This window comes from Aythya ferina (genome assembly GCF_964211825.1).
Source record: "Aythya ferina genome assembly, chromosome: 12".
Lineage (NCBI taxonomy): Eukaryota > Metazoa > Chordata > Aves > Anseriformes > Anatidae > Aythya > Aythya ferina.
In genome coordinates this window covers 12,167,016-12,193,851 of record NC_140308.1, presented here as the reverse complement: position 1 = coordinate 12,193,851, position 26,836 = coordinate 12,167,016, and the positions used below count along the sequence as shown (strand labels likewise).

At 43.0% G+C, this 26,836-nt stretch overlaps 1 protein-coding gene across 7 annotated transcripts; it reads right to left on the bottom strand.

Annotated features, from left to right (window-relative positions):
- Positions 1–2,047: 2,047 nt before the first annotated feature.
- Positions 2,048–26,836, bottom strand: ZDHHC1 (zDHHC palmitoyltransferase 1). Of its 7 annotated transcripts, XM_084533149.1 has the most exons (12): positions 24,395–24,728; positions 21,170–21,419; positions 19,137–19,253; positions 18,664–18,790; positions 17,930–18,031; positions 17,019–17,143; positions 16,512–16,670; positions 12,466–12,578; positions 6,947–7,032; positions 5,374–5,467; positions 4,619–4,727; positions 2,048–3,203 (listed from the first exon to the last, which is right to left on the bottom strand). In XM_084533149.1, the coding sequence occupies exons 3-12, from the start codon at positions 19,150–19,152 to the stop codon at positions 2,668–2,670; spliced, it is 1,467 nt and encodes a 488-aa protein (XP_084389275.1). In that variant the 5' UTR covers positions 19,153–19,253; positions 21,170–21,419; positions 24,395–24,728; the 3' UTR covers positions 2,048–2,667. The 7 variants fall into 7 exon arrangements, with proteins under 7 accessions (XP_084389275.1, XP_084389271.1, XP_084389270.1 ...); XM_084533145.1 differs by lacking the exons at positions 19,137–19,253; positions 24,395–24,728 and adding an exon at positions 26,733–26,836 and having other exon boundaries at positions 18,664–18,839; positions 21,201–21,419; XM_084533144.1 differs by lacking the exon at positions 19,137–19,253 and having other exon boundaries at positions 18,664–18,839; positions 21,201–21,419.

The window sequence follows — 26,836 nt, the reverse complement described above, 5'->3', positions numbered from 1 at the left end:
TCATCCCATGGATGTCTCATACAAAGGGGTTGTGTTGGGCCACGCTGGGCCCTGAGAAAACGGTGGAAGACACAAGCACTGCGTCGTGTCTGTGCACACCCCAAAACCTCCTTCGTTGTCCCTGGCCCTGTGTTGGTGTGTTTTGACCTAACAACTCCCAGCTTCCACAACATGCTTTCTCCTGCTCCCCCAGATCAGCTTTGGAGACATCACTAAACTTTGGAGCAGGAAACGTGTTTAGGAGGGAGTCCCCCTGGTCTCTGCACATCCCTGGCAGAATGAGCAGAGCCCCAAGCTCCTCTCAGGGCCCATCTGTCTCCTTGCAGGCAAAGGTGACTCTGGAATGAGTGCTCAGTGGTGGCTCCGTGCAGCATGGTGCTGGCCAGGTGATGTGCTGGGGGTGTCCTGCAGCAGCTGGGGCAGCTGCTGGCATTCAGGGCTGTGAGCAGAATGGGCAGAGGCCTTCAACATGCACCAGGCACCCTCCTGTCTCTCTCAGCTTAAGTCAGTTCTCCAGAAGGAAATCTGTTGGGATCTAAAGCTCCAGGGACAGGCAGTGGACTTGCATGGTGCTGAAGCCAGTGTGAGCAGTGGGACAATGGACAACAGCAGGGCTGGGAGGTGGCTACATCAGAGCTGGGGGTCAAGCCTGCCAGCCCCGTGTTGGCTGTGTCCAAAGGCCATTTGTCCCCCAAAATCCTGGCTTGCTCTGGACATGGACCACCAGAAATGGCCCACATTGCTGATGTGGTTGGCAGCAGGCTCAGCATGAGCCAGCAGTGTGCCCTGGCAGCCAGGAGGGCTGAGGACACTTGGGCTCTCTGGTCTGGAGGAAAGGAGGCTGAGAGGTGGCCTCATCGCTCTCTGCAACTCCCTGAGCAGGGGAAGCAGGGAGGGATGTACCGGTCTCTTCCCCCTGGTCACCAGTGATAGAACATGAGAGAACAGCCCAAAGCTGCACCAGGGGAGGTTCAGACAGGATATAGGGGAAATTTTCTTTACTGTGAAGGTGGCCAAACACTGGCACACGCTTCCTGTAGAGGTGGTTGCTGCCCCATGCCTGTCAGTGTTCTAGAGACGTTTGGATAAAGCCCTCAGTAATGTTTTCCCTTTGGTTAGCCCTGAAGCGGTCGGGCAGTTGGACTTGATGATCTTTGTAGGCCCCTTCTAAGTGAACTATTCTGTTCTAACGCTCACCGACGGAGCTGTTCCAGGCCTAGGCAAGTGGAGGAACGGCTTAGCTGGACTCACCCAGGACCACATCTTCTCCTTCCCTAGCCTGCACTCACCATAGTATGGAGAATGGGTTGGCCGTGCGTTGCATGCATGAAATGATGTGGCAGGGTGATAAAGGCTCCCCATGTCTCCTCTCTGCTGGTGCACCTACGTGTTCGCACACACTGTTCAGAAATGGTGCGAGCTGCCATGGCAGGGAGGCAGGGGCTGTGCAGCTGTCGGGTGGGAAATGGTGTCAGGCACATACGTGCCAGTGGCCATGCCCGCCGGGATGTGTGCTTCGCTGCTATCCTGGGCTCTGAGGTAGCTGGCTGCTAGGCAGATCTGGGCTTCCTGGCAGCCCTGGCCTCGGTGCTCAGCCAGGAATTTGCAGCAGGGCATGCTGCCTGTGGAAGCCAGGAGGACAGGGAAAGCGCAGGCTCTGCAGCCCAGACAGCTCTCTGCTTCTCACCACCGGCACAGAGCTGTGACTCCAGGCACTGGCCACATGCCCCGGTGTCTGGTGTGGGATTTTTCTGCAATACAGAGAGTCCAAGCTTGGCTGTGGACTGATTTGGCAAGCCCAGGAGATGGAAAGCTTTCAGGACCTGCTGTGTCCCAGAGTTTCTGATGAGAAAGCTGCACTGTGGGGCACTTCAGGCTGCTGGGAAGGTGCAGTTGGGTAGGTCAACCCACACTGCTTTAGAGAATACATGCTGGTGGACTTGGCTTGAAGGTGCGCAGTGGAAAGTGGTATAGGAACAGAGCAATCCTGAGGTTACTCCCTGACTACCTAGTGAGTCCCCCAGACATGATCCAGAGACTGACTGGGTAGAGGCAGATGGAAAATTTAGTTTTCAGGGTACCAGGGGATGGCAGAGATGCAGCCTTGTTTTTTTTCCCCACACACCAAAATTTACTGCAGTACTGATCTGCAGAGGGCCAGGAGGGGACAGCCCCTTGCTATGGAAAACACTGTCTTAGTTCACTCTAGCAGCTTCTCAAGGCGTCTACCTCAGTTTTGTCTCCTTATTGCCTGTTGCCTTTAGCCAGGCAGCAAGAAATGTCTCACTGTGGCGTGGTGGCATGCACACAGTGCGGGGATGAGGCCCTCAGTGCTCTACAGGGTGTTAACACTGGCTAAGGGCCAGAGGTTGCCCTTAGCATCCCTGTCAGGGGAGTCTGTTCCCCTCGACAAGAAGAGTGGAATTGGGCTCAGGGGCACTCCTGGCTTAGAAAGATGAAGCAGGCAGAAAAAAAATAAAGTGATGCAGCAGGGTTTTTTTCTGCCTCTCAGCTAGGTCTGCTGTAAGATGGTCAGCATCATGTAAAGGGATGCTGCTACCTCCAGAGAATGCATTTCTGGAGTCAAGATCTTTGAACAGCAACGTACAAATAGAAAGAGAACCTCTTGTCTCATTCCCAAAAGGTATGGCTTTGGAAGGCTGATCACTAGGCCACTGTGGTGTTTGTCCTTATGTCCTTTAAGCGTGGATTGTGTCTGCCCAAATGCTGCTTGCTGGTGCTTTTTCTGTGTTGTGGTTCAGATGTGTTCCCAGCAGGCTGGGGCTGTGACAGTTGAGGTTCTCCACTGCTCTTACTTACAAACACAGCAGGAATCTTAGAAAAAAGTTCCAGGTCTTGTTCTACGTGTTTGTCTTGCTGGCACCTTTTCCTCTTTGCCTTGTGCCCAGAATACAGGTTCTTCTCCCTGTCACCTCTGGGATTGTCCGTGGACACAGGATAATGCTGAGCATTGCTTGAGCTATTCTTAGAAGGACCATGAGGGGCTGTGCTCCCAAGGCGAGTCTGAGCCACAGGAATTTCATCCATGGACTCAGCAGACTCTGAGTGATAGTCAGCCGGGGGTCCCGCCGCCTGGATGGGGCCAGTGTTGTTGGGGGGCACAGAAGCTCTTGGAGGGAAAGCTGGCACTACGAGGTGAAGGCTGTGGGAAGAGGAGGTGGCAGCAGCTGTGGCTGGAAACTCTAGAGATGGAAAGAAAGAGAAAAGAAAGCTTAAGACGAGAGACATCCCTCAGCCCCACAAAGATGTCAACAAGCCCAAGAACTCTGATATGGATGATCCACTTGTGTTTAAAACCCCCATACACATATTTATGCAAAATTAGATGTGAAAATGTACAGAATTCTCCACTCAGCAGTGTACCCAACTCTGATCACTTCAAAGTGCTTCCAAGCTCTCAGAAACACTGATTTTCCCTTCTTTTCTCAGGCCAGTTAACTTCCTGACAGTGCTGGGGTTTCATGACACTTCTCATTTCTGTATGCTAGCAACCAGAAAGCTACTCCAGATGGATAGCTATCAGTCTAGTTTCACAGATGAACTGTTGCACATTGAAAACTATAGCATTTTTAGGGAAAGCAATAGTTATGGCATAGCCTCTTTTTTGGAGATCCCTTCTTGCATTTCAAGAAGTCAAGAAACACAAAGGTTTCTCACCTGTTCTGTTGAAGTTCTGGCTAACATAATTATGAGTGCATTTGTTCATAAAGTTACCCAAACACGTTCAGGATCAGATACTCAGTTATTTGTTCTTGAGTTCTTCAACATCTGTTTTAATTTTCATCTTATATTCTACCCTCTGAATTCATTTGAATTGTTTTTTCCTAATTTTGCCTTGGATAAAAATGAGGGAAATTCAGCCAACTCATTGCTATAGAATAGCACTTGTCTAGAGTTTTTCTTTCTTCTTTTTAGAGAGTCAGAGAACTCCTGCCATCTGTGTTGCTGACACAGTTGCCTAAGTAGCCTAATATTGTTTATGAAGACATAGTTTACCCTCTTGCACATCTGACTAATTTTTCCTTTAAAAATGAAAGCAGTCCTTGCTAAAGCTCTTTGCTACCACAACATCTTTTTCTGTGACTTCCTCCTCGGAAATATGGAACTGAAATGAGCATCATTATTGTTTAACTGTGCTGCTATAGTAACAGCTTGATCAGAATGATAGGAGCTAGAAGAGTCCTTCTTCTCAGCTACCCTAGAACTAACAGTTCCAAGAAATAGCCATTTCAACCAATTTTTAGATTCAAAACGGTTTTGGTCTTTACAAGGTCCTCATGCTCTCTGCTTTGTTCTCCATTCCATTTCTCTGTACACTCCAGTTCCAGTTCCTGGTGGCAGCTCTTGTTTCTCTCCTACCACTTTTAAAGCCGCAATCCCTAATGAAGAGCAAGGAAAATTTGGCATCGCAACCCCATTAGCTCTTCACAACACAGCTGCTTTCAAATCAAAGTTCATATTTGTTATTCTCATGGGAGTTTCTGTTCTTCACTTTTTTCTTGTCTCTACTTTCTGAAGTCATGTTCATATTAAATCCTTCACATTTCAGTGAACTGGAACCGTTATGAAGCAAGGAAGCTGACTGACGCACTCTCACCTGACTGAGGACCTGAGAAAGAGGGCCAAGGTCTAGCATGTGGTTTAGATCTGCTCTCCATTGCTGAAGAAGAAGTCTTGTGTGTCTTCTTTCGTCTTTTCTTCTGTCTCTGCAAAAGCAAGAAGCCCCAGAGTCACAAAATACAGTATCCAAAATACAAGTGTAGTTGAAAAGGAAGCTTTCTTAACATTTAGATGACAAAACTTTGATTAATAAGCCTGGAGGAAAGGGGGAGGTCACAACCACCAGCCATTTGAGGAAGTGGGGAAAGCATCTGGATGTAGGAAAAGGAATATCAAAAAAGCAGAAAACTTGACTTTGACCAACTGTTTTATACACTAAAGCTTCATGTCTACATACATCATATTTCCCTGGGCAGATACTTTAGTACCATATTTGAATGTATAAACTGTTGGATTTTGCTCTACAGAAGCATGCACAGTGGTATAGATACAGTCACTGAACAGCACTGGAACAGCAAGATACTGCACAGGCTCAATATGTTACAGCTGAGCTGCAAGCTTATGAAGCAACAGCAGAATACTTCTGATCATGTGTGTGAGCTGAGATGGGAGAGTATTGTTTGGATGTCATGACTGCAGGGCACAACCAGCCCTGCACATACACGCTGAGGACAGCAAGATCGAGTGTAGAAAGGATGTAACCACAGCCTGCACCAGAGCGAGTTTGTACCCATGCAACGTGATGAATCAGCAGCAGCAGAGGTTTTGGTATGCAGGAAGTCTCCTGCTTACCTGTGAAGGGACTGCAAAGTGAAGAGATGGGAGGTCAGGAGAGGCGGTCTGCTCAGGATCAGCTTCATCATTGTGGACGTAGAGCTTTGAAAAGCTAAAACACATGGCAGATGTACAAGGTGATTTCCTTAGACACTACTTTACCCTGACGCCTATTTTCTTGCACATACCCAGCTTCAGTCAGGCTGACTAAGGCATCCCTTGCTTTGCACAGCACTCCCAGCATGACTGCAGGGTAGCTGTTCCTGCGCAACTGTGCACAAAACATAAAGGATTCCCTCTCCCTTCCCCAGGGACATGAGTTAATATGCAAGGCTTAATTAAGAGAGAAGGATGCTGTTTTACCATGACTGCTCGCTTTGTATTTAAACTATGCTGATTCATATTGTGATTCAGGTCTCTTGACAACCTGAAATATCATATAATTATAATGAGCTCAATATAAGAATTATGGGACAAAACCACCCAGAAGTTTAAGATGGTAACAGAAGAAAGCTTTTTTTTTTTTTTTTTTTTTTTTTTGTGATGCAATGGCTCTTAGCAACGTATATTATCGGTACTCTGTGTTGTCATTTGGCTTCCACGTGGAGTTGAAATTTGATTTTGACAGAAAACCCTTATGGCCTGAGAAATTCAGATAATCAGAATTCAGATACTCAGATTCAGAAATCTGATATATTCAGATATAAATACTGAACTGGTAAAAACACAACCTAAAGATGTTTTTGAGCTTGGTCTCTTATAATCTACTACAGAAAAAACTCTAGGGCAACTGGAAATGAGATAAGGCTGGATTTTCTGATGTGAAAGTGCTCTAGGACATCACATTGAGCAAGTCACTTGACCAGCTGATGAATTGAGGCACAGCAGCAAAAATGTACAGGGTCAGGGTTTTAGCTGAACCTTCCTTGTATCTTCTTACATTTTAACTGAATATGAAGAGTATTCTAAGGTGAGGGTCTGGGAAATATATTAATTAAATGTCATGCTAGACTTGAGCTTTAAACTAGACCTCTTCCAAAAAAACTTGGAATTGTTAAGAATACGAACAAATGCTACACTTTTATGTAGATATGGCTTGTAAGGGCCACCCAGATGGTGAGGTATGTACAACAAGCTCTCAAAACTTCTGTAGCTGGGTATTCTGTTTAATTCCAAGGCAATCACAGATATTGATTAATTGTGACTTCCTACACAAAAATGCTCTAAGCCTAATCATGAACTTTACAGGCTTTCAGATTTCACATTTGCTCACAAAGCAGACCATCTCCTTTTTCAGTGGCATTGTAGAAACTTTGTTACAAGCTTAGGTGGAGCTCCCAGCTTTATTTCAGGCAGCTTTAAATGAATTTTAATTTAAAACAGTCTAAACAGAGTGCTCTTGGAATGTTATTTTCCCAGAGGAGCAAAGGCAAGTACTCCTGCAGGTATTTATCCTCCTGAAACTCAAAAAGATTTCAGCGTGGCTTGGTCAAAATACCAGTGCTCCATACATTCCTAAAGTGACTTTGATGACAATTTCCCATTTAGCATACATGCTGTTGGGAGAGTCCTATCTATTTACTTTACTCACCCTTTTCCTGAAGTTACTGTTGTGAAGTCCTCTACTTGAATACCAGGGTCTGTATAGCCAGGGTTACCTGAAAAAAGGTCTAATTCCTGAAAAAGAAAAAAAAAAAAAAAAAAAGAATTAACATTTTCAGAACAATATGGACACAGTGGAGAAGAGGGATTTTCACTACTGAAGTGTTTTCTTCCTCCTTCCTCAGCCATATGCCAAACGTATCCTGTCATTACATCCAGCACAGCTGAATCTCAGCAGAGGAGTCTGTTGCTTAAGATGGAAAACCAAGATTGAGACAATTAGAAGTCCCCGATTCATTCATTTAGTCCAGTCAGTATTTCATGTGACTCAAAATCACATCAGAGCACACTTACAGAGGCCAGCTGAATCATTTCTTGGAACCACATTGAAAATATCACTTAAAGCCTTCATTAGTTATACAGTTCAATAATAGAAGTTAAGCAGTGAATGCAGAAAAGTTCTTTTAAATTCAAAATGGAGGAGACAAAACTGAAAGCATGCAATATACAGGAAAACCATAAAGCATTTAAGCATTTTCTGTTTCTTGTGTGAATGTTTTATGGCTAACAACTGTGCTATTAAAAAAAAAAAAAAAAAAGGCAAAAAAAGCAATATGTTCCTTATTCTCCTCGAGTACAGATGAATTCCAAGTAATGCCATCCTGACTTTTGAAGTTGCACCCCAGCATAAACATAAAAGAAGACTTGACAAATAAGCCTCCTAAATCCAAGTAGCTGAATTACAGAAAAGGAGCTCCCAGTTCTCCCCCCAAAAGTACACAATTAGGATGGTCAGAGGTTCAGATGACCTCTGCAGGTTATTATTGCAGATTAGGAAGCCCTGATCTCAAAAAAAAAAAAAAAAAAAAAAAAGACAAACTGTGCTCAGGAGAACGTTGATGCTCGATTTTCACTAGCTGCACTTATGTTTGAATAATTAGTGAGACAACTTTCAATATTTTAGTGTACAGTGACTATAAAAACCCACATATATTGTAAGGCAAAATTTAGGTTGTAAAGATGGGGAGGATTTTGAATGCAATAGGCATTCGCTTAATAAACAAAAGCCTTATGCACGGGAAGACCTATTCGGCTGAGCAGCCCGATCAGCAGACTTGAGAAAATGAAGTCAAAGTTGGACGTCCCACAGACAGGTTCCTGAGAGACCCAGGGCCTCTGCAGTTCAGCACATTCATAAACAGAAGAGCAGAACAGTGAGATGAAGTCTGGTGATGATGCTCCCTTATGTAAGGCAATAAAAATGAAAGCCAACTGCAAAGAGCTGCAGAAGATTCTTGTAATATTGAATTACAGCGTGATAAAATGGCACATGAAAATCAATATCGCTAGATGTAAAGATGTAAAGTAATGCACTTGGGAAAAGTAGTGCAAACTTTATATACAGAGCAGTGCTCTCTGAACTAGAAATGAATTCATGGAGTTGCATGCTCAGTGGCAGCCAAGAAATCATTTCAGATGATAGGAATGAGAAGAAAAGGCGTTAAAAAAAGCAAAGAGACAATGGTTTCATGTCACTGGATAAATTCATAGGCAGCCTGGACTCTGTGTTCTCTACATCATTCCAGCCTCTTCACCCACAGAGGATCTGGAAATAGGTACAGAGAAGAGGGACAGGGCCAATGAAAGGTATCAAGCACTTTCTCTACAAGAAACAGCTAATGGGCCAGGGCCCTTCAGACAAGAGGCAAAATACTCAGGGCAAACATGAGTGGCTTGGAGTACACAAACAGGGAATAACTGTTTCACATCTCAACAATACAACACTTAAGGAGCATCAAATGAAAAAGGATCAGGCAACAGCTTTGAAAGGAACAAAAGAAAAGCTGTGGTTTTGATACAGCATGGAGCTAAGCTGTAGCACTCACCACCGTAGGATGCTGCAGGTGCTAAATGCTACATGGATTCAAGAAGAAATTAGAAAGGGTTGCATCAGCAAGCAGCAAGTAAAAAGCCATTTGATGCTCTGTGTTCCAGAAGCCCCTGACACATATTGCCAAATGCTGGGAGAGGGTACTGGGGATTATGCTCCCAGAGTCAGAGCCAGCACACTGCCCTGATCATCTTTGCCCAGCCTTCTTTACACGCCAGCAGAGAAACTTCCAAATTTACTAGTTGCTTTCAAAAATCCTGGCATGGAGGCCTGGAGTCTCGGTACTCATATAATTGTAGATAAGAGGTCTGCCAAACTGGAAAGAGTTCAGGCTTGTTGCATTTTATAAAGTGCTCTTACTTTAATTGGTCTTGCAAATATGGAAAGAAGGAAAAAAAAAAAAAAAAAAAAAAAAAAAAAAAAGGAGGTGGAAAGAAATTTGCAACTGCCTTGTAGGTTCTAACATCAAATTTGAAGAGAATTGGTTCAGCAATCTTGAGTGCTTGAACTTTCTGGTTTGCAAACTATGAAATTTTGGGCTCACCATTACCAGCAGAGTTTACCCCAGGGCAGATTCGTGATCTGCAGGAATTCACCCTATATATATTTCACGTAGAACTTGTAACTCAAGCCATATCATTAATCATTATTGACAGAACATCAAGTGTACATAAATGGTTCCTTACAGCTCTTTGAGGACCAAATTATTAACATTTACACTCAAACCTCATGCACCTGAGTTTCAAATGAAGGAGAGCAGACACAACCTCATGTCAATTTGAAGCAGCAAGCCTGGAAAAAGCAGGGTGGGGAGAGGCAGGCCTTTCCAGAGGATAACTCACCATGGCTGCAGTGAGCTGCAGCAGGAGACGTCCTTGTGAGACTGTGCACAGCTACTGAAAACAATCAGGACTCAACATGCACAGCACACAAACAACTGCAGGCCTGGCATTCCAAAGGAGGATAACAAATGATGCATCTTCAGAATACCATGAACAATTCCTTCCAGGCAGGCAATAAAAGAGCCTTTTAAAATCCATTTTGTGTGTTTCAGCCTTTTAAATTATGTATAACCAAAGCAGCCACATAGAAGAAAGTAAAGCATTAGAGCTGACAAGCAGAAACAAATGGAAGAAGACTCGATCAGTAGAAAATGCAATGTTCTCTCAGCGTGACGAAAGCTACAAGCACTGTGCAGAGCCCCAGCCTCTCTCAGCTCCCACAGGACGGCCAGCTGTCAACTGTGACAGCAAGACAGAGCCACCCTTACTGCCTGGGTTGTTAGCCTTCAGCTCTTACTCTTCCTGAGAACAGACTGCTAAACTGATTTGAATCTCAGTTAGCAAAGCTCACGGCCAACATATAGCTCCTGGCCATGCTCAGACCTCCTCTGAAGGTTGAGTACAGCTGTGCCCACCCACAAACCTCATGGTTACAAATATTGACTGTTCTATAATTGTCTACAGAAAACAAAAACAAAAACAAACAAACAAACCAAAACAAAAGAAACAAAACCACTGTTACTTGTACTTGCTGCTTTGGCTACAGTAAGCAAAGTAAGCAAAGGCTCTGTGTCCAACTGTTTTGTGTTTCTGTGATATCTGAACCGTAGAAGTGTGCAAATAGTGCTTTTATTTTCTGCATGTCCTGAAAAAGATTTCACAAGTATATAAGAATCCTTCAACCTGAACATAGCTGAAGACCTAACTGCAGGCAAACATGGAAAATGAAAGCCAGAACCAACATCTAAGCTTGCAGAAGCCTCAAATACAAGGATTGAAGGGGAATTGCATGTTTCTTCTTACTCTCTACAATTAACGAGCAGCTAAGACAAAGGTGGGAAGAACATGATTTCTATTTTATGCTTGCGAGATCTTGGATCAATTACAAAGGACTTCTGTGTTCAAACTGAAGGCTGTAGTCAACACAGATTACAAAAGGCGAGTCACTTGGTGTACTCCTACTCCAGTGTATTTGTTTGTGTTTATCTCTGGTTGCTATGTAAGGAACAAGGAAAATCTGGTGGGTTAACATTTTTCTTAACAATGTTACTGGGCATCTTCCAGTCTTTATTGTTCCCCAAGGTATGAACTGTAGCTCTGAAACACAGAACTTTTCACCCTGCTTCTTCCTGGCTTGCTGCTACAAATTAATGAGATTCACACAGAGCTGGACAAGCAGCAGGGCAGACAGGAGACCAGGACTGAATGGGCACATCCCTGATGTACCCTCCCCCAGCCAGAGTCCACCTCTATTCAGATGTATTTTCAGTATCAATCAAACTTTGGTAACTAGGAAATCATTAGAGCTAATGTTTTATTATTGCTCTAATTTTCATGCTCTCTGAGACAAAGTGCCAAACATCCTGGTTGTTATGGAAACCTCTGTTTAAACTGAACATTCAAATTTTCCAAGACAGTAAAAAAAAAAAAGTATATGAAAAGCTGGGGTATCCATATTGTACAGAAAGGGAATTAGCTCACTTCCCCCTTTCCTTTGATAGGGGAAAGCTTTTAATGTGTCCAGAGAGATCCCAGTATCTCTACACAGAACACCTGGATTAAGCTTGGGCGTAATTAGTTTCTTGTGAAATATAAAACTGGCTGTATAGGAGGCAACTCACTTGCATAAAGCTAGGTAGAATTACATCGGGATCGCAGAATCACATAATAATTTAGACTGGGAAGAACTTCTGGAAGTTTCTAGTAAATCCCCTGCCCAAACCAATACAAATGTTGAGCAGTCAAATTTTGAGTAACCCCAGGGACAGAATTGTGTTGCAGCAAAATAAATTACTCTGAACCTCTCAGTTAATACTGCAATATTTGCCACTGCACAGTGCAGCAGGACTAAAGCCTTGTAGAACTCCTTTACAGCAATACAGATCAACATCGTGATAATCACAAGGACCCTTATCACTGCGTAAACGCAAAGAAAAGCAAAGCTATCTGGGTCCTTTCTGACCATGACTGGTGCCCTTTTCTTTTTCAGAAGCGTTAAACTGTTCAGTATTAGCTGCTCAACAATTAATCCCAGTTTCTCCAGTCCTAGAGCCTGCCTGCTTTCAGTCATGACCTACAATACCACGCACATGAGCCAGCAAAATGCAGTCTGCCACCAGAACAGATGGTTGTGCCCTTTCCAGTGACAGGTCCTTCCCACTCTTCAGTCATCCTCTTTCATGCTGACACAAGCACTTACATGACTGCTTGGTGAACCAAATGGGAGGGAGCTGGCCCAGCTAAACACTACCTCAACTATTTTTTTAATAAAGCTTATTCTTACACAGATAAATTCCCCCACCCTGTTCAGTGCATGACTGTAACAAACAGCTGTGCTGGCAGAGCAGAAGAGATAGTCCAGGGCCCAAAACAAGTGGCGGAAGAGAAGGGGTGGGAGTGATTCATTTGAAATCAGTATTTGCTTATGCCTAAAGTGTTCATCAAGTCACAGGCCTTAGACTCTCTCGCATCCTATTCTACTCTACAGAAGTACTTCAAAAGTCTTACCTGTAGCCACTGCCTCTAAAATCTGAAGCTTGCAAAACTGAGGCAAACTCTACGCAGTGAACAAGTGGGGCTTTTTTACAAGAAATGGATTGAAAGTACAACGAGTACCTGACTGGGGATCGCTTGGGAGGGACAAGATTCCAGTTGCTTGTCTGCCTCTTTGGCCTCTTGCTGGGGACGCTGCTGCAGGATGTACTCATATGTAGTCAGCTTGTTCCACACTGGGAGGAAAGAGACAGCTGTCAGTGCATGAAAGGCCCCTCCCAATTTTACTTGCCACCCACAAACAGCCTGAAAAACTATACAATAGTTAATTAGGAACTATAAATATGAGAAAACTGATACTCTAAGAGAAAAGTACCATCACACTGTCTACCTTACTGCATTCTTTATTGCGATCACCACAACACTTTCTCCCAGGCACACTGTTCAGCTGGATGTCTGATACACACAGTGCAGCCTTTTAAGCTGTCACAATTCATTCAGCTCAACTCAGAGCAAAACCATTATTCATATCCAAGATGTGAAAAATCTCTATCATATAGAAAGCTCAGTGAGCAGTCAAAAGGGATGTAATGGTAAATGTAGAAAAGAAATTCAGCAGGTTAGTGTGTCCCATAAAGAAGACTGAGACAATTAATATCCAAAACAGTGAGCACCAAATGCCCGACTCATCTCATGCCAAATAGACATGTCCAAAGCTCCTATGTGCCTGAGTTTATATGCTCTTAAGGTCTCCCACACACAAACACATCTGCTTCCATGAATGAGCAAAAGCATTTTACATTTCTGAGCAGTTTGGTTTTCTCATGAGACTCAAAACATCCAAAATTAAGACATTCCTCCCCTCGTGACCCTGATGTAGTAAGTATTTTTAGATCACAAAACCTAGAAATGGATGCTGCAGCTTTTTACTGCACAGTCTGGTAAGTCTTATTCCTGTTTATAGTAGCACAGCAGTTAAATCAGATGCCTAGGATATGGGACATCTAGACTAAAATCCTCGCTCTGCCTGAATATGTTTGTACCTCTCAAATACGTTCCTACCCCTCAAAACCATGCCATAAATACAGGACTAGTTCATAGGGAACTGGGGAAGAACAGAGGAGAAGGTGCCCCTCCTATTAAAGCAGTGACCATATGAAGAAAAAAGAATCTAATATCCATTTGGCCAGGAAGACAGAACATAAAGATGAATGCGAGTCTGAAGCCAAGTGATTAGTGAATGCATTTAATGAGGATGGTACCAAGTGCTGGCAAATGCTACTAGAATTGAATCTGAATGCATTATCTGAGAAACAGAATACTGCTTCAGAAGCGAAGGGCTATCTACCATTTTTAGTTTAGAATTCATTGGTTTCTAAATACTTAGCAGAGCAACTTTTAAAATATTTTAACATTTGTTTAGTCAAAAAATACTACATTTGGCCAGACAGCACATAATTGCAGCACATAATGTGTAACACGTAATGTGCAACACATAATCAAAAAAGACACCTCCCTCCAAAATTCTGAAGAGCCATGCTTCCCTGAATGCTTCTACCACTGAATCTCAATCAACACTTAATTTTGAACACATATGTCTACTACTCTGAAAACAATCTACTGTGTTAGCACCAAGCAGTTAAAACCAGGACAGAAATTCTGAAAAGTTCACTGTGCTTGCAACACAGACAGATTCAAAGATTTTCATAGCTAAATCTGATTCAAGCCAGTTTATTGCTCTTTTTTTAATGCAAAACTTAAAGGCAATATCAGCCATGGGGTGCTATTTTCATTCTATAATTTAATTACACAGGAAAAAAAGATTCATGAAAAAACATGCATGAACAGTAATTATGTTTCAAAAGGGTAGTTCATTCCAATACTGTCTACATTAAAGTATTCAGATGAGACCACTGAAAATTACTTGTGAAATAAGATGAATTTAAAACACAAATAATACGTCTCTCTCCCTGAATCTCAGCTGTCAAAATAATGCATACATTGTAACATACAATATAGGCTTCAATGTGGTAAAGTTGCTCCTTTTAAGCAAGGACTTACACAACACACTTTTGCACAGAATGGAGCACGGCTTAAACCAGCTTCAATAAAGTAGCAGATGTCAACATAATAAAATAACAACGAAAATTAACAATAATTAAATTCTGTTTCCATGTAACTCATAAATATTTTAAATTGTGTCAAAAGTAAAAGTTAATTTGGCTCAAAATTTATTCTGAAAGAGGAAAAAAAATCCCTCCAAGAAAACAAAAAAAAATCAACCCCAGAGTAGAACTGGTGTAAAACATGCATGTTTCTCTTTGACAAGAGAAGGCACGACTTTATCCCAAGGAGGGAGCACCCTCTTGTGGAAACTGTACACAAAGACAGGATAATCTGCAGCTCAGCACTGGACAAAACAATCCTGTGGTTTTTTTTTGTTTGTTTGTTTTTTCTCATTCAAAAGAAATTTTCCTGGAGTGGCCTCAGCATTGTGATGCTTTTAGTCTGCATTGCTAGGTCAACCTTTGAAATCCCCAGGCATCACACCATTAACCAAGTCGAGTCAACTTTTAACTGCATCAGGAAAGCAAAATTGTGGTCTGTGACCAAATCTGGAACTGCACTGATTTGTGCTGGCTTAATTTGTGTTCACACCTGTATCACCGTTAATGGACAACCTAAGAATCCACCCAAGAATTGTCTGTAAGCAGTCTTCACTTCTGCCACATCCCTTCTCCCCTAGTTTTCACACTGCTGACTTCTGTAAGTGTGAGATCTTCTCTAAGGCAGACAAATAGCATGGCCTTCACTTCGCAGGATGACTGAAAAAAAGGTTTTTGATGACCATTTGTACTTCCAGGCAAAACTATCCCTTCTATCCATCAGGAGCAACAAGTAGGAGATCTAATATGTGGAGCCTTTCTGAAAAGTTCTCTCTCTGAGTTCCACAAATCATTTCATGTCAGTAAACCTACCTAGCACTGGCTTTGTTGGGGACTATGTTGTTGGGTCTATTCTAGGAGTCCTGTAGGACTATGCCAACCATATAAGTTCAGGGTCAGTACCGAGCACAGAAGATCCATGCCAGTTTTACAGAATGGCAAAGCACACAGGAGTGCACCTTGCTCACATCACATTGTGCTTTAGCAAGTCCTACAGCATGAAATTGGCATTACACAGAACTAGCTGGGATGCAACATTAATCAGCAAACCAGATGAATATGATCTGGATAAACCTTGTGTGGGCTATTTAAAATCCTACACATTTATATATAAAGTCTTTCATGACTATATTAGCCAAAAACAATTTAGTTACTTTTTTTTTTCTTCCATTCAAGAAACCTTGTACTCAGGATGCCATCCTTTAATATTTAGGATTTACTAGCAACTGTCCAATTACTATCGAAGACATTCTAGAAATGGCTACTGATGTAGTTCAGCAAGTGAACTCTAAGTTTATCTGGATTCTAAGTTTTTGTATGATTTCTATGATTCAGCCTGGAATGAAGGAAATGGTACTGATAGGGGGTGGCCCTATTAGAGCTTTCTGAGGTAATGACTTCAAGATGCTCCTGGGGAACCACTAAAGTGGGAAAAGGTTTTTCACTGGCTCCACTCCACCCTTTTGAAAGACACAAAAAGCCTCTAGATAAGTCTCTAGGCAGAAGCCATCTGCCTCTAAACAGATAGGCTTCTCACTATCCCTAGACGAAAACAGTCAGAGATGAGATGGTACATTTAGGCCAAATGCACGCTCTGGGGTGCATAGAGTTATTCTACGGATATCTATGAGGTTAATTTGCATCTTGGAGACAACAAAAACACTTATCTGAGGTCTTACAGACAGGATGAAACAGATTCATCCCAAGTCAAGCATGTGTAGAGTGTTTTCTCCCTGATTGATTCTCAGTTGCCCTTGATGAAAGAAAAACTTGAGTGAACTAGTGGAATTCAGAAACAGCATCTAATGGGACTTCTGAACACTGCAATAAGAGAGGGCCTCTAGGGAAAATCAAAAGTATAATGTTAAATTCCAAGTTTTTACCTCTTCAGTGGTAATCTTGCATGTTGTATGCATAGTTGTAACATAGGTGAAGACAGAATGAGTAGAAGCTAAAATGAAGGAAATGAAATGGGGATACGGATGACAGGAACATAATACCTACTAAGATAGATGTGAAAGGTCAAGAGGTGGCCTAGCAGGAACACGGTCACTAGGCTCAGTAGAATAAAAGTCCCAGCTGGAACCAAAATGGCTGGAGCCCCAGTCTCAACAGGAGAAGCAGGAAGAAACACAAACCAAACGTCTGTGTGGTTCTTCAGAACTGTAAATCAAAAACAGGAGAGGTCAGCAGATTGCCCAGGTATCTCTTATGCGACTTTACATCTGGAAATACTGTTAACTCAAACGTGGCTGCAGGTCCATTATGCACTTGAGGCTTAAGAAACTTTATATTTGCAAAGCCTTTAGGAAGAGCAGCTTCCTATGCTCTGGAAGGAAACACATTGCATCACCTCGGCAGAGACACTCCTGTACAAATATAACACAAAAGGAATAAGGAACAGGAGTTCCTCCTCAGTGGGAAAGCCCATGGAATCCAATCCCACATGCAGCTGGCCCTTGAGATATGCTGGCTGACTCACAGGATGCTTCACTGAAGCATTGCTGTTACCTTCGTAGTGCTGGTCAGAGCGAAGCATCATGGGGTTAATGAAGAACTCCACAAAGACGTAGCAAGCAATGAGGAGCAGAAGGCCAAGGCCCAGAATGGCAGACAGCACGCTATTCAAAAAGAACCTGCCAAAAAGGTGAGAACTCTGAGTGGCTTCAATAACATCACACATCGAATTCCAAGGGCAGACAACCCAAATTACTGTGGCACTTTCACAGATGCTGGGCAAGAGTCTTATTTGCTACCCTGAGGGACTAAACTGTGACGTGTTAGAGCAATTCTAGTTAGAAAGCAGTTAAGTATACCTAGAATAGACAAAGAGCTCCCTGCACAAAATCCAACAGCAGTGTATTGTGGCAATCAGCAGTAACAGCTCTTTGCTTCCTGTGGTTCTAGTGCAGAAAAATGAGCTGAGAAGCAATAATCAGCGATAGCCTCCTTATTCTTTACCTTAAACCTGGCCCAGATTAGAGTTACCTGTATGCTGCTGTAACTCCTGCCAGCTGGCAGGAAAGCAGGCAGTTTGGATTCATGTTGTTTCAGAGATGGGAACAGCAGTATGACCATGTTTCTATTCCCACTCCAGTTCTCACAAGCATTAAGGACAGCCAGGTACCATGACAAAAGCTTTTCCTAATACCAAATAATAAGAGCATGTTTTCGGTTTTTACTTGCAAACGCTTGACTACAAAATTCTAAGTGTAGGAATTTTATCCCTGGTTATGGGGATGGCATAGTCATGCTTGCATTTTCGATCTGGTTTTCTCATGACTGACTTTATGCAGCTGGGATCTGAAAGAAAAGTGGTTTTGAGTGGCTCAGTCCAGATTGCACTGAGATGCAGGAGCATCCCTGGAAGGGTGATATTACTTAAGCAGCGATGTGTTCTTGTTACATTGCCAGGCCCTTACCAGTAATTCCTCTCTCCCACACAGTTGTTGAGCCATTTGCAGTGGTGATCAAAGCCACACACACATTTATTGCAAGTTCCACAGTGCTTTGATTTGGCACTCCTGCCAAAGAAAGGGTGGTGTTAGAGTGGCAGCACCAACAGGTTACCATGTCTTCCCAGTGACACAAGCACAGGGGCTTACAGCAGTAGAGATCCTGGTAGTCATGAGAATACCTATGATATTGGGAATACTTAATCTACCAAACATATTGGCCATATTGGCATTGTTGGACCAAAATCCCAAACGCTGCAAAGTTTGTTTTTTTAATGCATTATGTGATTTCTAATTTAGAGATCCCAAACTCTTTAGCAATTCTACAAATCTTGATCTTACAGTCTGCCTCCAAGCATTTCTTGCTATCCAATTAGCATCTAGCCAAACACAAGCACACACACACAAGTTACATATTGTTCTCAGATCTAACACCAACATCCAGGTAACACAGAACAAAATAGTTCTCTCCACACAACACAAGAGCAATTAAATAAAACATTGAGCCATGCACACACTTGACAGTGAGCATCTACCCAACTAACTGAAGCCTGCCACAGGATGAAGTTTCACTGGCACTATAGAGTTAAGGGTTTCAGGGACTCAATTTCAATCTTAAAGTCTAACAGTAAAAAGAACGTTATGGTGAAGTGTAATGGTGAAGAAGAAAGATAAATAGAAGAAAAAGAGAAGATACTTACACATTTACATCACAGACATGGCAATGATGGTTTTCAATGACATGTGCATGTTGATTACGATTGAAGGTGGCCAGAGGCCCTAGATAGTTTTTTTCTCGCACATTTGCATCCGCAGGATCAATGGAGACTGCAGCAAGATGAACAACTAAATGATAGATAAAACACACTCCTGGACACTGAAGTACACAGTTAAGGATTGTATGAGTGGTTTAATGCCTATATATTTATCCTTAATACACAAAGCCCACACAGACGAGAAATATATGGCTTGTAATTAGGAATTACCATATAACTGACTACAGCACATTAATCTGAGCTTTATTAACAAAGAAGTTTCCCTATCTCATGGTAATAAATATCCTCTGCAAAAAGAAAACTAAATCTACAGAAACAACCCTCCTTATAATGTATTATTCTGCCTCACAGAAATGTCCTCCCTAGCACAGGAGTTTTTAAAAATTACCTTTACTTACCAGAATCTGACCCCATGTGCAGGCTGTTGGCATGGGTCCACACTTCTTAGTCCATATAGAATCCTTGGAAAGGAACAGTCAGTTAAGGCCGTGCACATGCCCCTTCACAAGACCAAACTTCCAAAAAAGAGAAAAAAAAGTCACATCAAATAACCAGTACCAATCACCTTGTTTTCCTTTTCTTTAGTCTGAATCCCAAGCAAGAGGATCACCCCTTTAAATTAGAGTCCTACAGAATTTACAGACAGAGAATATCCAAAATTTCTCATTTGTTTTTCCAACAATTATCTGTTTACATTCTTAATTCCAAACTCAGTAGCAAGTGAGAACAAATAAGCTTTAGAAGTACTTTTGATCAAACCTCAAGTGACTGCCAATATTTGGAAAGACTACAAAGCAGCAGCTTTACATATCTGGAAAACCACTGTGGTCCAGAGTTTGCTCCTCAATACACTGTGATAGATGAGCATGCATGCAACAATTAATCTTCCAGTTTATTTGCTATAAAACCAGATATAAACACATCATTGATCATATTAAAGTCTATGGAAAACACCAAAGTGTTGTAAGAAAATAAAAAAAGAGAGAGAGAGAGACATTTGTGCTGTAATAACTGGTAGTAAAGCTTTGGGATACATTAATCTGATGAGTTAGAATGACTTTAGACTGAGTTATGAAGATATTTGGCATTTAAATTTATGAAGTTCAAGCCTTCATAATACCAAGGATTTCAGTAAGATAGGTAGTTGTAAGACAGCTGTGAGCTAAGGATATTAATAATACCTAAATCATGCAAGTGTAAGTAAAATTATAAGCAAAAGCATCAGTTGCAATAATATCAAAGGTTGTATGGACATATGAATATATGAATACCACATGTACGAATTACTCCCAGGAGCATCTTTTCAGAACTCTTCCCGAGATTCTGTCTGTAATATTTCTTGTTTATCAGGTTCTGCTAAGAAAGCTTTAAATATGAAAGGCAAAAGAGACTGCTAAAGGATTTTCTTGTTTCCATTTACAGAACAATGTTAAATATTCCCCTTGGTTTCTGCCACAGTAAGACTGACACATTTGGAGTAATCTTTGTACAAATTGCCAGAGATTAACCTAGCAAGATTTTTATTTTTATTTTTATTTTATTTATTATTTTTTTTTGCTGAAAAGCAAATATGGTGCCTGTTTAATTTCATTCTAATTTGACCCTTGACAACAGGAAGTCCTAAATACATCAAAATGTGTGTACATATATATGTACGTACATAAATCTGCTTTGGCTTTGTTTGACATTTCATAAGATAGGTCAGACTTCCTGACTTTAATCTCACTGAGCCACTTTGTCAATTTTATTTTCACCAGGAAATACGTTACAGGAGAATTGACAAAACCGAGGACAGGAGGAGGAAAACATGCTCAAGCTGGGCACAGAAGGAGGTGCCTTGACAGCATGAGCACCTCAGCATCAAACACTGCCTGCATTTGGAGGAAATAAATGATAGACCTCTCCTCCTATGGTCACTCTACACCACCTTGTATTTCACTCACAGCTTTCCTACAGAGGAGAGGAAGAGGCTTCTGGGAAAAGATTAACTGCTTTTAATCACAGGGCATCACACCATAAAATCATACACTTATAAAGCTGCCTTTCAAGATTCATTCAGTCAGCACAGGAAAGTGAGGCAGCTCATCATGGCAAGGATGTTTGGGGGCCTTTTATCCCTATGACTTCCCTCAAACTCTGCAGCACGCTTGTAGAAAAATATAAGGCAAAGGAGATGCATAGGCAGGAGTAGACAGCAGAAGAGCTTTGGAGGCAAAGATAGTGAAAGGGAGTGATGAAGGAGACAAGTAGAATGTTAGTGATATACCTAAGTGGAGGACAGAGTGGGTCTCAAATTATGTGTTTTTTATAGGCAGAAGATCAAGATTCTGGCTCAGCTGCTTCTCCTATGCTTTATATGCTACCTAACAACATATATATATATATATATATATATACACATATATAATATAAACTGTTGATAGTTTATTACAGTTCATGCTCTCCTCTTGACCAAAGGATACGATATAGCCAGCGGGCAGCCAGTGGAGGGGCAGGAGAGGAACGAGGATTCCAAAGCCAACCAGCGCAAAGAAGAGGTACAGCAGCCAGGCAATAATCTGGAAAGGGTGCAGGGGCCAGCTCCAGCCATTCCTTCGAGCGCGTTGGACCTGCACCTCAGAAACAGCTTCGCCAAAATTCTCTGGAGCTGTCTTGTTAGGAGGCTTATTGCAGATATTCATCTACAGAAATAAAAAAGGGAAAACAAAATATGTGATATAAAAATATGGTGACTGAGCCCTGGTCCTGGACGCTCCAAGAGGATGGACAGAAAGTCCAAGAGACCAAGATAATGCATCTGAGGAAAGATTTCTCTGTGCAGTGGGGATTAATGATCCATAGTGACAAAAGGGGAAGAACAATTACACACTCTGAAAGCAAGTGCCAATAGCTGCAAGAAACATCAATACCTCAAACTTTTAGCTAAGGGAAACTTGCAGGTTTTACCAGTCTTTTGATGGATCTAGACCAAAATCAAGTAAAAAGAGCACACGGTGACAGCCTGGAGACGAAGTATGATATGATCTGTTTGGGGGATGTGTTCATTTCACAAAGCTGTTTTACAGGTGACAGCAAAACACATGCTTTCACCTGTCTCATGTATGCCATATATTCCTTTCAGCTAGTGACAAGAAGTACAGTGAAAGCCAATAGCCCCACTGGAGCACATGGTCTAGAATCGCAACTTTAGAAGTACACGGCACCCAAGACAACAGAGACCCCTTTGTCAGCAACAAAGGAAGTGGAAAGACTAGAAACTTTAAAAAAAAAAAAAAAAAAAAAAAAAAAAAGTGAACAAAAAGAGGAAAGGAAGCCTGAAGTGCTCACGACACAACTATAAAGCCAGCTGTTGCTAGAAGAAAAAAAAAAAAACAGAAGGTTACATATGTGAGAAAAATCTCAAATAATTTTCTTCAGACAGGATCTCCTCTGAAGCTACTTTATTCACAATTGCAATGGCAGGTGTCCTGCCAATTAGGAGCGCATTATAGCATACAAATCATAACCTTTTAGTCCCTATTATCTGATATTACCTGATCACCTCCCCTGTTTCCTCGTTGGCTGAGTACTACAGGTTCACAAGCTACTCGATGCTCCTCTATACCATATATGTACAATTTTTCTTTTTTTTCAACCCTTTAATTTCTCCTTTTTCCCTTTTCTTTCTTATGTTTTGAGAATTTGTGATCTTTGTTTTACTGCTCTCACACTGCTCATCCTGTTTTTCTTAAGCTTCTGCCTTATTTTGGAACAGGGAGGCCTTCTACTGTCCACTCAAAGGAAAATACATCTTTGCTCTCAGGGTCTGAGAGCACCCCATTAATAACACCATTATTCTAGCCTAACAATTTACTATTTGAATGCCCAATTTCATTATCAAATCCTTTCCCAACAAGTTAGTCCCTGCCTCAGGTGCATACAATAATTGCCCAGTGATCATTCTATCCCTAGTCTCAGCTTGGTGTCCCCCAAAAGTAGCACATCCCTTCTACCCCCATCACATTTAGGGTTTCATTAGTTAATTTAAGCCCTGATACTTTACAGGCCAGTGATGACCTAGCTGCCCCAATGTATTGGGTTCACATGGCAAGGTTCTGGTAGCAGGGGGCTGCAGTGGTAGCCCCTGTGAGGAGAATCCAGCAGCTGCCCCCTGTTAGATAAGGGTCAGTTCCAGATGGCTCCAGAGGCACCCACCGCTGCCCAGAGCCAAGCCATGAGCAATGCAGTTTAAATCTCTATGCGAGCACACATAAGAAAAGGAAAAATAAATAAATAAATGCTGCACAACAGCAGCTGGGAGAGCAAGGAGTAAGAAACCTCCCTGCAGACACCAAGGTCAGTGCAGGAGCCCTTGCTGTACACTTTTTCATTTATGAGGGAGCTAGCTTTCTGAGAAGCCCTGACTCCTTAATTCTGAATTTATAACAGCAATCTCTCCTCCTTCTTCCTCTCCGGATACTCCTGTTTGAAGTGGCTGGCCTGGCCACACTTAAAACATCTTCTCAAAGCCTGTCCCTGTTAGGATTTAGGCTGCAACACAGGTAGCTTTCCTTGTCTGTCCTTCCTTTATCTCTCTTCCTCTCCTTTCCATCCTGGGCCCTCTATCTCCCCCTCTACCCAGTACACTGTGATATACCACTTGTTTCGCTCCCTGCTTTTCCTTCTCATCTCCCTCCTGGCGTACACCTTCATACTACCTACACTGTTCACTCCATCCTCCTACCTTCTGGAGCTTTTTCTGTATATCTGGCCAGCCTTTAATCCCAAAATGAACTTTAAAGAGCCGTTGGGCTACCAGGTCCTCAGGATTCATCCCCAAGCACTTTCTCATTCTGACCCTGAGTCCCTCGTATGATTTCTTTGTTGTGGGTTGTCATTATTTCAGTTGGATAAGCGGATATTTCTGCTCTATCAGAATTACTCTTGGTCCTGGGGGAGGTTGTCAGTTCTTTCCCATTCTTGCATAGCTGCCTGTTGAATCATTCTCCCCCTAAACATTCTTCTTCAGTGAATAACATACTCAAGATTGACATTTCCTCCCCCCAGGAATACAAATTAGGCCTTAGAAACAATTTTGACTGTTCTGCTAGGCCCTCAATTAAAGACTTAATTTCCTTCTCAAAACTCCTAACCTCTCTGCTGGTAAGGGGGGAATGGCACCAGCCCTGCATGGCCCCACTGGGACCCCCCTCCACCTCTGCTCCCCAGCACAACTTCTCCAGGGGCAGCATCAGTTGCAGTTCCCGTCTCCCCTCCTGGAGCACCTGCTGCTGCCTCGGGTGCAATATTAGGATTATAGGGAGCATAACCTGATTCCTCCTCCGAAAAAGGAGTCTTATTGTTTACATATAAATTTCAAGCCTGAATTTTCATCAGACCCGTATTTTGGCCAAAATACTGATGCCGAGCACCTCACTTTACCGTGCTTGGGGTACTGTACGGCTAAGGGCCTAACCCCCTGAGATTATCTTTTGCTCATCTCTATTTTGCTTCCTCCCTCTCCAGCCAAGGGGACTTCGTTCATCCCCTCGTGGGACTACAGAACCTCACGGATCAGGACTCCACACTCCCTTTGCACTAGTGTGTCTCATTCACACTCCACACAAGAGTCTCCCCAAACCCAACCCGAAGCAAGATACAGTAAAGTTTCCCTTACCTCGGTCCGTGCACGGCTTCCTGGTTCAGGTTATCAGCAGTAATCCCTGTGCCTGTACCCGATCTGGGCTTGACTATGTCTGGGCTGTGTATGTCAGTGCTGGCCTCCCTTCTCCCCAGAGCTTCGCAGAGCCTGTCTTCAGATTAACAGTCTTGGTCCTTTGCCGGCCATACCAAGATGACCCGCCACCCCCGACGGGACCGCTGAAATCTGCAGGGTGCACCTTCCAGTCTGTGGTGGCAAGAAATCTTCGGCAGGTGACAAGATCCCTGACGAGCCCCCAAATTGTGAGAAAAATCTCAAATAATTTTCTTCAGACAGGAACTTCTGCGAAGCTATTTTATTCGTGATTGCAATGGTGGGCGTCCTGCCAATTAGGAGCGCATTATAGCAAACAAATCATAACCTTTTATTCCCTATTACCTGACACCTGATCACCTCCCCTGTTTCCTCATTGGCAGAGTACTACAGGTTCACAAGCTACTCGATGCTCCTCTATACCATATATGTATATTATTATTTTTTTCAGCCCTTTAATTTCTCCTTTTTCCTTTTTTTTCCCTCTTTCTTATATTTTGAGAACTTGTTATCTTTATTTTACTGTTCTCACACTGCTCATCCTGTTTTTCTCAAGCTTCCACCTTATTTTGGAACAGTGAGGCCTTCTACTGTCCACTTATCTACTTAGCATTTCTCCTTGTTATGACTACACAACTACCTTGGAATACAGAAAATCAGTTCTCTACTGCAAAAACACAACTTAGCTTCTCACACATGTGCAGGACATTCACGCAGTAAACTGCCAAACTATTCAGCTGTCCTACAACGTCTGGACTGCCAGCACGAGAGACCAAGATTTAACTGCAAAGATGACTTACAAACCATAACTGGAAGGTTCTTGATGTTTATGTGTTTGCGCAACAGCTACAAGCTCAGGTGCTATTTCAATTTGTGTTGGATTGTTAGTTGTTGCTCTTTGCTTGCCTCTGAGCCAGGGTGAACCTTTAACAAAACCTGCCTTGGTAAAAGAAACACATCAGCTCTTCATTCCCTGGGACAGCAGAGAGCTGGGTTTCTCTGCTTTCAGCTAGTCCCTTTGCACATGAGTGTGCTGAAAGATGAGGAGGAGGAGGTCTCTGGCTCACTCATGGTGTTTTTGATAACAGTTCCAGTACCAGAAAAATTCCAAAGGGCTGGAAGACAGCAAACATGCTGATGTGCTGAAAGAGCAAGCAAAACGGTTCAGACTTTGGTACACCAACTGCACCACCAGTCCAAACAAAGATGACTACTGGGGTCAAGTGATAAAGAAGTAGGAGTAAGAACATAAAATAATATAATTTATGCTCATCAGCGCAATCTTATCAGCAACCAGTTTGGGGAAAAAAGAAAAAAAAAAAACACACACACACAAAAAAAAGTCTAACTTTGAAGAAATTAGCAATGTCTGCCTACATTCATAGTTCAAATTCCTACGTGGCCACTGACTGATCAGTGATGACAAAGTTATTAATAATTCAATATTTTCCTCATTAAGGTTGTTGAAAACTTGCTTGCATTTCAACTAGAGCTACCTGTTGCAAAAACTGCTCAGATTACTAGAGAAAACTCCCAGGTTTCTCTTTTCTCCTAAAAAAAAAGTCTGGCTGCAGAGCCAGGTCCACGCAGACACTGGAAGCCTTGCTTTGCTGCAAGGCTTTCCTGAGACTGTTTTATAGCATCGGGTGTTTTTAAAGTCATCTAGTATTTTTGTATGGAGAGAAGTTTTCACATGCAAACTGTGCCTAAAGCTGGTGTAAACTACTTCCCAGCTAAACTGTTCTTACGACTACAATCACCCCGCAACCGATTCCTAACACACTTTGCAGGAAGCCAGAAGACAGCTGTGCGACACCGCCCTCAGAAGAGCCAGACCAGCATTCCTCTTGCCTTTCCCTCACCGCTCGAAGGTTTCTCCTGCGGTTACGCACTGATCATCCGCTGACGGTGACAAACACCGCTGCTAAGTGAGGAGGCTGCGGGACACAGCCTCTCCCTCCCCAGCCCCTCACATTTCCACAGAGAACGCTGAGCACCCACAGCAGGGTGCAAGGGCACGCTGGGGGCTTCCTCGGTCGCCGCTGCGGAGAGGCCACGCGCTTGACGCTGGTTATTAACTCTGAGACCTCAGCTTTCTCCATTTGCAGTCCCCAAATGGGAGGATGCAAGGACGGACAAGGCACGCAGCGAGCCAAGCAGCGAGGCCCACGGCCTCGGAGGAGGCAGCGGGATGAGACGAGGGCTCTGGGGGAGCCCCGAGCGGCCGCGCTGGGGGCCTCCACCACCGCCCACTCCTCACCTTCTCCCCGCGGAGGCGGCTCCGGGTGTCCCCGCACCCGCCTCATGCCCGGGGACGGGCGGCAGCTCCCGGTGCCTCGGCGGGCTCAGGCCGCTGGGCCCGTC

Coding starts and splice junctions, on each gene's coding strand:
- ZDHHC1 (XM_084533145.1), bottom strand. CDS start 21,419: ATGAATATCTGCAATAAGCCTCCTAACAAGACAGCTCCAGAGAATTTT. Junction 18,032..18,663: donor CATGTCTGTGATGTAAATGT/GTAAGTATCTTC, acceptor TTTCTTTGGCAG/GAGTGCCAAATCAAAGCACT. Junction 17,144..17,929: donor GTGGGAGAGAGGAATTACTG/GTAAGGGCCTGG, acceptor CCTTTTTGGCAG/GTTCTTTTTGAATAGCGTGC.